Here is a 10,059-nt window from a genome sequence, read left to right as displayed (position 1 = left end):
CCCCCCCCCCCCCCCCCCAACACACACACTCACACTCTGGCAGCAGGGGTTAAAGAGGCTTGGTGCAGGGGCTGAAGTCCACTGAAGTCCATGAGGAGACAGACAGACAGAGAGAGAGAGAGTCCAAATTGTAGGAGGAGGTGTGCAGGTAATATCTACCTATCCAGGCTGGAAGGGATCTTTGTCCAGTAGGTGTTGTCCAGTGGGGGTCCCGGCATGGCCTCTGGGTGGATAGGTGATGTGGCATGGTGCTGGTCCTGATGGAAATGGCGTTCCCACTGGGTCTGTCTTCACTGCCCCTTTTTATAGGGGCAGACCTTGTGTGACCCTAGTTGACAGGAGGCATGCCCAGGCAAGGGTCAGCCCTTGGCATGCTGAGCATGTGTGCTCCATGCAGGGATGTGCAGTTTCAGGCGTTTGTAATGGTGAGAGTTGCTGGTTTTGCAGGGTCTTTTGTCTTTCAAATGCTGGTCTTGTCGATGTTCCTGGGTGAGGTCCGTGATTCCTGGGTGAATCAATGCGAGGTGATGGCTCAGTCATTATGGGCCATTCAGTAGAGGCCTGCTACCATTGTATTTCTATCATTCCCAATCACACTCATTTATTGGGGAACCAATTTACATGGGAGGGGTACGTGATTCATACAGTTGCAACATGGGATGCCCAGGCAGAGGACAGAAGATGGAGGCTTGACATAAAAAAACGGACGCTTGACATGACTTTGGTTCACTTACAAACACAGTCCTAAACCATACAATATCCATATGAAAGAATAAAAATCAATACGAAAATGATGATAATACAATATACAACAGTAAAAATTAATACAAACCTAATAATAATACAATATAAAATGGTGGATATCCAAAACCAAAAACCTGCTACCTGAATGAAAATGTTTAAAGCTTATCCTAAATCTGAGCTCGCTTATACTTATCTATAGGGAATAGAGAGGGAGAGAAAAAGTCAGAAATGGTTGGGGAAGGGGAGGGAATGCATTTTAAAATAAAAACAAAACAAAACAAAAGAACTCGGGGTTTTGCTACAAAGCTTCCTCCCCACCCAGGGCAGCGCAACAGGAGCAGGAGCCACTGCTCGAGGTGAGGGGACGAGCAGCACCTGGGCACGTGTACCAAGAGCAGCTCTGCGGGAAGCTGAATGCGTTGGCCCGGACTGGGGATGATGGGCGTGGGCTTGAGTGTGGCTCGGGCTGCACCCGGGCGAGGTTTGGCCCCATGTGGAGCACTGCGGGGCCAGCCTCAGGCCAGATCCCATCAGTTGGCAGGCACCCCCTCCACAGGCTGGATCCAGTCAGTTGGGGGGCTGGATCTGGCCTGTGGGCCATATTTTGTCCACCACTGCTCTAGAGATTTAACTTGGCTCTAGAGGAACTTGTTTTTGTTTTAGTTGTTAAATGTTATTTGTTTTTTCTGTTTCTCATCTATACCTTCCTTTTTGCAGGGGATTTTTCTGATTTCTTTGTTGTGGTATAGGAATTAAAACGAACTAGCTGTAGTGGTTCTAAGCTCTCCCTTTGATCTCATTATGATGTGATTATTACATGTATGTAGAAAAGTCATCCACTGCACTGACTGTAATAGTCGTTCTTCCAAAGTGTGTCACTATGCATGTCAGCATACCTCAAGTAAACACCACGCGCTTATAGCTAGAAATAGGTAATGTGGTTTGTGCTGTGGAAACAATAATGTGATCATCCTTTATTTGTGATATGGTTTTCTTTTTAGTGGCTGTGATGGAAACAGTAAACTGGATTTGCAGATACATTGGTAGAGAAAGGCTGCCTGTAACATTAGCTCTAGAGATAAAGTGGTTGAATATCAATTTATATTGCCAGTTCCCACTATTCTGGTTCAGTTTTGATTATGTAAGTTATGCTCAAGATTTCAGTTTGTGAAGAGAGGTTCAGAGATCCTCCATGTAATCTCTTTATCTCTAAGGTATGGAATGAGGAAAAGATGCTTAAAAGCTTTCAAAATAGTTGATACAAGAGAACATAGAAGATTGATTTGCCAGTTTTTGTGGATCCTTTTCCTCCCATGCTGAGCATATCCTGCTTCCCTGAGTCCCTTGTTACCTTTACCTCAAGTGAAGAGAACACAGATTCACTCTTTGGTGGGTTGGGGGGCAAATCATAGACCCTGTTCCACCATTTTTAAACCAGTCTATGTGTGCTGAACCTGTCTTCTGTTACAGGTCTAGACTGGTTTTGTATGCTGAACTTCTGTTCTGTTATGGTTATAGACCAGTTTCTGATCACTTATACCAGTAAAAGTGTAATTTTTGTACCTGGCCAAGCAGTCTTTCAGTTGTTGGCAACTGGAAAAACATGGGTTTCAAGTGTCATTCCATTCCTCATGTAACCCCAGAATAAATTTAAATACTGCATTACATTTCATTTTTTTCTAAAAGAGAAATCATTGCTTTAATTCATTGCTTAATTGGTGTCTTTTATTAAAGAAGAGAGATACATCCAGGAGTTTTCATAACTTGTATATAGAAGAGAGAAGCTTGCAATGGCAGGGTTAGAGTGGTTTGCAGATATGTAGTGTGGCTTGCAGGAAATTCCACCTAGAGATTTCTGTTTGAAAAAATTGCTTTATTTTCTGCCCACAATTTTAATCAACAAAACTTTTGAGTTTTGGTAATTGTGATGCCCTTTAGCTACTTTTGATGTGGTTAGGGTTGTAACAAGCATGGTCGTAATTTTTAGATAAGCTGTATAACTTGCTTCTAACTGAACTTGGATATATATCCATCCGATTAGGACTTTAGAGTTGCTTATTAAATTATTATTTTTTAGTTTTACATTTTCATGTTTTTTAATAAGTGTACCTCCGGCGGCCAGATGTGGGGGGTGGGGCGGGGAGCCTGCCTGCCTGCCTCTCTCGTGGCTGGAGGGTGAGCTGCAGGGGGCACTGGTGCTTCCCTCCATGGCAGCGGTGTTCCTTGGGGCTGCCCGGTCAGAGTGCCAGCGGGTGGGTGCTGCCTGGGGGGCACCACCTCTTCAGAGGAAAGCACTGGGGTCCTCTGCAGCTCAGGGGCTGTGTGATGCTGTTACAATATTCAGTCAAAGGATAACTAAAAATCCTGTATTCGGTCAAAGGATAACTAAAAATCCTGTATTTAAATAAATACTTTTGCCATAAAAATGTAATTGCAAATGTTTTGCAGGATTCAGCTAGTTATTTGCGTAATACGCTGTTTTAGAACGTCCCAATGCTTACCACGATGCAAAGACAATGTGACAATCACTGCAACCATAGATCATGTGATTGAGAGTTACTGTCTGCTTGTGAGGTGATAGGTTTACAGAAATTCTCAAATATTCCACATGTAAGCCTCTTTATTTATTTAAAAAAAAAGAAAAAAGAAAAAAGGCAAATTCTGGGCTCCGGTCAACCAACTCCCAATCCTGAAGTTCTCTTTTCTTGGGAAAGGTGATCAAGAAGGTGGTTACATAACTCCAGATCTCATTCATCCCCCAGTCCTTGACCTCATTCAGTCATTCAGTAGGATTGCAGACTGGCAGCTTGTCTGGAAGTGATGTACATGGAAGTTGCTGATTATCATAATGCACCAGCCAGAGACTAGATCTCTTTCCTGTTATTCTTTGATTTGTTATCAGACCCTCACGGGGGGTTGCTGGCACAGCTTTGTAAGTTAGAAAAGCGAAAAGTAATGGCTCTAGGTTAGCTTGGATCAGTACTGTCTAATAATTCCCAGGAAATGCTGATGGGTAGGAACCTGCCAAATTTGTGGTAGAAGTGGGCTGTGCAGCAACTCCTTTAATCTTGCAGGTTCCTCCACATGTGCCCCCCAGCTGCAGATTGGCAGAGGGGCCTTGCCGCTTGCTCCTGATCGGTGGGAAGACAAAAACTGTGGTTTGAAATATGGTACCATTTTTGCCTCCTGGCCGGTCAAGGAGGCAATGTCCTGTTGGGGGGAGGGGAGGGTGTGCAATAATGGTGTCATATTTAAAATGGCTGTTTTCGCCTCCCCACTGTTCAGGAGTGAGCGGCGGGGCCCCTCTGCCAATCAGCTTGCATGTGAGGGAGCCTGCAAGATTAGAGGAGCTGCCACACAGCCCATTTCCACCACAAATTTAGCAGGTCCCTACTGGTGGGTGGTTCTTCTCTCTGGAGTTTTGTAGGACACCAGTCTCTGTTTCGTCTTCTATGTAACATCTATGCAAAACCTCCAGGACTAGGATGTGGGTACAAGCTGCAGTATTAGCACAGCACTGCTGATATCTATCTGCCTTCTCTGGCTCTGAGACGACTCACGAAATGTATGAAAGAATTTTGTGACCTGGAATAAAGCCAGGTGTCTATGGGCCTTGTTCCATGTTAGTTTTAGGAGCCTCCTGGAGCTCTTAGCCCCTGGATTGTCCACACATTAACACATGAAACTAATTTTAAGAACTCTTTAGGCAGCTTAAAGTGAGACCACCCCAAGCTAGGTTTATCTTTGATCTGTGATACCTAGCTCCTGTCACACTAACGTAGGCACTCTAGGCTACACATTAGCGTAAACACTCCACCCACCCCCCTCTCTGCCCTGGCCCAGATTGGGCCCATTGCTTCCTCTGCTCCCCTCCAATTGGGCAGCCACCCCCCAACCCCATCCCCATCAACTCAGATCGGGCCTGCTCCTGCAGCACCCCAGATCCCTGCTTAACCCCTCCAGCCCCTGGGCTTACTTTTGGCTGCTGGCACTGTCCCAGGGAGCAGGCATGAAAGGGGAACCGGCTTGCCTGGGTGCTGCCACAGCTCTCTAGGTAGGACTCAGCTCAGGGAAGAGTAACAGTGGTAGTGGCTAGGCAGACGGGTTCCGCTTCCCTTCCTGCTCCCTGAGACAGTGCTTGCAGGCAAAAGTAAGCTGCTGATGTTGGGGGGAGCCCTGGTGGTGAGTGGGGGGGGAACCCTGAAGGGCTGGGGGGAAGCCTGGAATAGGTGGGGAAGGAAAAGTATTCTTAGTTTTCAGTCCTCAAGGCTCCTGCTGGCCTGAACATTAGGCTGCTCCAAACTAGAGCTAGCACTAACATCAATCAACATTTGAGCATTTCAAAGTGCAGCATATAACCAGGCCCTATAACTCAGCTTAGTCAAGACACCAGTTCTTCTGTATAAGAAGTACACTGAAAATCTAGTGAAATCTGTAATTGTCTCAGAAGCACTGCATGTGCAAAGAAATTCCAGACTCCATTGAACTTTGTTTTGTCAGAATTGTATTTTACTACAGAATAGGGGTCATGCGTATGTTTTTACAGAGGTCTTCACTGACTTCTTGCTAAGGTTATGGCAATGAAAAATAATGGAAGTGTAGTTCCTTGTGACTTGCATCTTGTACTCAAAACTTAAAAGATTCAGTCTCTTTATTGGCTTTCATGAGCTTGCCTCATTAGTTATTTGAGGAAAAGTAAAGCTAAATCTGTTTTATCCTACAATGTTTCTGTTTTGTTTCTACTGCCCCTCCCTCCTTGCATTTATCTCCAGACTCCTCGTCCTTGCCCAGATCTACTCCACTCCCAACAATCCTCCTATTCCTTTAAATTCTTGAAACTTCATAGTTTTAGAGAGAGGTAAGGGCTTGACTCTGTACATAAACTTGCAGAGAGACAATAAGACTCATAGGTAGGTAATCAAGTCTTTTCTCTCTCATCTTGATATACTGCCATTAACAAGGGTGTTATCTGGATACACACATCCACAGTTTGAGCGCTGAAACTAAGCATCACAGAGATGCTTAATGGGATCTTCTAGACTGAGCAACTGAGTTCCATTGGGTAGAGTGGTTTTCTTTAATCTTTACTAATCTATAGAGGAGCCTCTGGGAATCCCATAAGATTGGGTCCCTATCATAGTCTGTGGCCTGTTGTGACCTATTTATAAAACTTTTCTAAAAAGGTTACATGAATATATTGTCTTGTAATATATCATTAGAAGTTATAATTCCTATTCCATGATGATATCTTTGAGCTCTAACATATCTTAAATTAAAACTACCTTTATATAGGTTTTTTTTTTTAAAGTATCTTAACAAAAAATACAAAACTATAATTAAATTTAAAAAAATCTGATTAATTTTTTTTTAGGAAAAAAACATTGGTTTTTATCTACCCTGCGTTAGTTAGCAAATCCCTGTTATCTCCAGTTTTCTTTAATCTGATGATTACTATGCCCTGATGATAAACAATTGGTCAAATGCTGTCCTCGTGCATTAATGCATGTCAAGTTCAAGAAATTTGGAATGTATATAAAAGAATACGCAACTTGCACCGAGAGAGGAAAGTATAGATGTAATTGATTTTTTTTGTGGATTATTAACAGTATACATTGCAAACTTGCGTGGAATATTATTCTGTTTCTAGTTTAACAAATGAATAAGATAAACGTGTACATTTTGTAGTCTTCTTTGAAGATCATTTGGCTAATTCATGCTGATGCAAAGCATTTTCTTAATAAAGACTTAGGAGCTGGAATGGGAGAAGCTTTGCAGTTGCCTGGTGTCTTAAATGTAATAAAAATCAAGATTCCTTTCAAAGAATTGTCCATCGCTGTTGGCCCCTGTGTACACGAAAACAAAATAAACCGAATTTTCTACCTGTTCTGTTGATAGACTAGTAGAGTATCTGCCCATCATTCTAAGTAAGATGAAACTGTTCAAACAGATATCGAATAGTGCCTTTTAGTCTACTTTTACTTAATGTAGTTTTGCTAAGCCACTCATCCAGGAAGACCAGCAAGAGAAAGAAAAGCAGCAATTACACTTTCTACATTACCACCCAAGAATACTTCCCAGCACTGGGGAAAATAACGGGTGGTTATATAGACACCAGATAGCATACAGTAAATGGCAACGTATCCCACTGCTTTTGTGGGCTTCTGTAGCTGAAAACTTCACTGGCTACTGGCAAAATTACAACTGATTCTTATTACAGAAACTGTCAGCGTGGAAATAATGAATGAACTCTGTGGAAATGTTTGAAAAACAGAATCGGTAGATTTATTTTTATGGGATTTTAGTATGGCACTACATTTTTTGTGAAATATTAAGATTAATTCATCATTTAAAACTGTAATATTTCTGACTGCTCTTCCTTACTTAGTGTGTCTAAGGGGTCTACAAAAGATGAGTATGATCAATCAAAAGTGTGTGAATTCCCACACTTACAATTCAGAGGGGTCTGCACCTCTATTTGAAATTTCCAGAGGGGTCTGCAAATGAAAAAAGGTTGAAACCCACTGAGATATTTTATGTGCATGAATTTATATTCTTCTTTAAGTCTTGGCTTCTTTTGATTAAATCTTACTTTTTAGTAGCAGGTGAATAAATAATACTGTTAAAATTCAGTATCCAGGATATGAACTGTTAAATATTAGGGCTATTCCTACTGCAGTGTTGTTGATAATTTGAGCAGTGTTTTATGAAAACTGTACGGATACTGCTTTCCTTTGAAAGTGCACTTCAAAAGGAATTAGTGTTTCATGTAAAAAGATAACAGACTTACGAAGACTTCTTTTCTTGTTCCATAGACGTTCCATCTTCAGAGCAGCCTGAACTGTTCCTAAAGAAACTTCAACAGTGCTGTGTCATTTTTGACTTCATGGACACACTATCAGACCTTAAAATGAAAGAATACAAGCGCTCCACTCTTAATGAACTGGTGGACTACATCACAATAAGCAGAGGCTGTTTGACAGAGCAGACTTACCCTGAAGTAGTTAGAATGGTGAGTTTTTTCCTTATCGTGGACTCTGTAGAGACATGTGCAATTCCAGTTTGATGTTGGGGAATGACTAAGTCCTGGAGTAAATGCATTAAGTGTGTCCTTTGGTTTAGTAGACATAACCAGCATATAATTTTTCAAAAATAATTAAAGCTCAAATTTTCACTTGTACTTGAACAAACATCAAAAGGGCCAGCAGTGTAAAAAAAAAAGCATGTGGAAGGTAAATCTGGAATATTTCAAGTTGCTTCTACTGAATTGCTGTAATTTCAGTTGCTTTCTTTCAAGTGGAGAAGAATTTTAAAACAGAGTGATTTTATTCTAACTCTTTACAGTGTTTGTGTTTCTAGGATAGAAACAGTTTTAAATGTAATGATTTCTTTATGAGGGAACTTTTGTTGCCTTTGTCATTATAACTAGGTACAAATTAGTAGCTACAAGGGATGCATTAATTTAAGAAAATTATAATGGTGAAAATGTCACATAGGATCAACCTGAAAAAAGCTGCGTTGGGCTTTGTAGATTCATAGCAGTAATATTAAGGGGTCACCAGGAGTTCTCAATGGTAATGCCATACAGCATGAATGTTATTAATAAATTATCAGTTACCACATGTACCTTCAATAGAAAAACTGAACTAGGATCTGACATGAAGTGAAGGATATTCATTGCAAGTTTTGTTACTGCTTAAGGTAGACTTTCTGTATTAAACTGCCACCTGAGCAATAGACAGTCAAGCAGAACCTTTGTTGCATTTGGTTTTATAATGGCATTCAGCGATCACAGAATCCAATAATAGCTACATCCTTTGAAGAACCTCGAATAGATTTTGCACTGCAGTGTGTATACTCCTCAATTCTTTCTTGTTCACAAATAAATACTTGAGTGGTTGTCTAGGATTTAGAATATATGCAAACTTATTCTATAATTACTAGCAAACAGTGCCTTAAAAGAATGTTATGGGTAGATAGTCAAGCACTCAAAATTAGGAAATGTCATATTAGTGGCAATTCCTTCCCCCTCTTGTACATGTACATTTAATGTACAGGTTCTAATGACAAGATCACATACTATTTTTTCCATGGTACCCCTGCTGTATTCAGTTCAGCAGCTCACTGAATGAACTGCTATTCAATATCTTGTGTTTTAGCATGTGTGGCCCCATGCATTATTTATTATACGTCATTCAAATCCTGGTTGTAATGCAGGATTATCAATTTTCTCCTGGGCTTTTTTGAGATGTTCATCAGTGTAGCATCTGAATGTTTCACAACATTAGTGTTGTCTTCATAACAGAAGGATTGATATTATTCCTGCTTTACAGATGGGTCTTGGAAATGCATAGACATACAAATGGATGCTATTTGGGGTTTCCTATTAGAGATTTCTTATGGCTTGACTTTGTCAGAGAAATCAGAATGTTAACAGTGATTTGTTAATTCAGTACATAGCTCTCATGGACTGTAATTGGAATGGTTCAACTGTAAATCTGGATCTAACCCTCTCAAGTTCCTTAGCTTGGAAACTGAGGAAAATACACATAGTGGCCACTTGTGAAGAGTAGTTTACATCAGTGGTGCTTAATCTTTCAGCTCTGTGGGCTGGATGAGTAGTTTGGGGCCAGTCCAAGAGTCGAATCCCTCACAGGATTGGGCCCCATGCACCCAGATTTGGCTGTGTGCACCCAACCTAGTATGCAAGGCCATGTTTTCAGAGCCCACTGGGCTCCCCATGGGTCCAGAAGTTTGGCAGCAAGGGAGCAGCAGCTAATACTGCCACCACACCCCCACTGCCAAATTTTTCAGATCCTAGAATCATAGAAGTAGGCTCGGAAGGGACCTTGTAGATCTTCAAGTCTGACCCCCTGCCTGGGCAGGAGGAAAACTGGGCTCAAATGACCCCAGCCAGGTAGGCATCAAGCCACTTCTTAAAGACCCCCAGGGTAGAAGCCAGCCCCACTTCCCTTGGAAGTTGGTTCCAGATCCTAGCCGCCCTAACTGAAGTAGTTCTTACAGATGTCTAATCTAAACCTACTCTCCAACAACTTGTGGCCGTTATTCCTTGTTATCCCGGGGGGGCACTGGGGGAAACAAGGTCCCTCCTAGTGAGTTTATAGACGGCCACCAGGTCCCCCCTCAGCCTTCTCTTGTGAAGGCTGAACAGGTTCAGGTCCCGTAGCCTCTCATTGTAGGGTCTCTCCTGCTGTCCCCGGATCATGCGGGTGGCCCTCCTCTGGACCCTCTCAATGTTGTCCACATCCCTCTTGAAGTGGGGTGCCCAGAACTGGACCCAGTACTCTAGCTGCGGCC

General features: G+C 42.1%; 1 protein-coding gene across 6 annotated transcripts in view; it reads left to right on the top strand.

Moving 5' to 3' along the window:
* The window catches only part of PPP2R5E (protein phosphatase 2 regulatory subunit B'epsilon), a 108,581-nt gene that overhangs the window by 50,663 nt on the left and 47,859 nt on the right, over positions 1 to 10,059 (top strand). For all 6 annotated transcript variants that reach the window (XR_003092853.1, XM_014517445.2, XM_025197940.1 and 3 more), the window contains one exon: positions 7,557 to 7,753. Coding sequence is in view for 5 of the 6 variants with exons in the window: in XM_014517445.2 (XP_014372931.1) it covers positions 7,557 to 7,753 (197 nt within the window). In the remaining variant the exon portion in view is untranslated. The remainder of the gene's footprint in view (positions 1 to 7,556; positions 7,754 to 10,059) is intronic.

Source organism: Alligator sinensis, unplaced genomic scaffold (assembly GCF_000455745.1).
Source record: "Alligator sinensis unplaced genomic scaffold, ASM45574v1 scaffold13_1, whole genome shotgun sequence".
In the NCBI taxonomy this organism is placed as follows: domain Eukaryota; kingdom Metazoa; phylum Chordata; order Crocodylia; family Alligatoridae; genus Alligator; species Alligator sinensis.
This window is presented reverse-complemented; position numbering and strand designations above follow the sequence as displayed.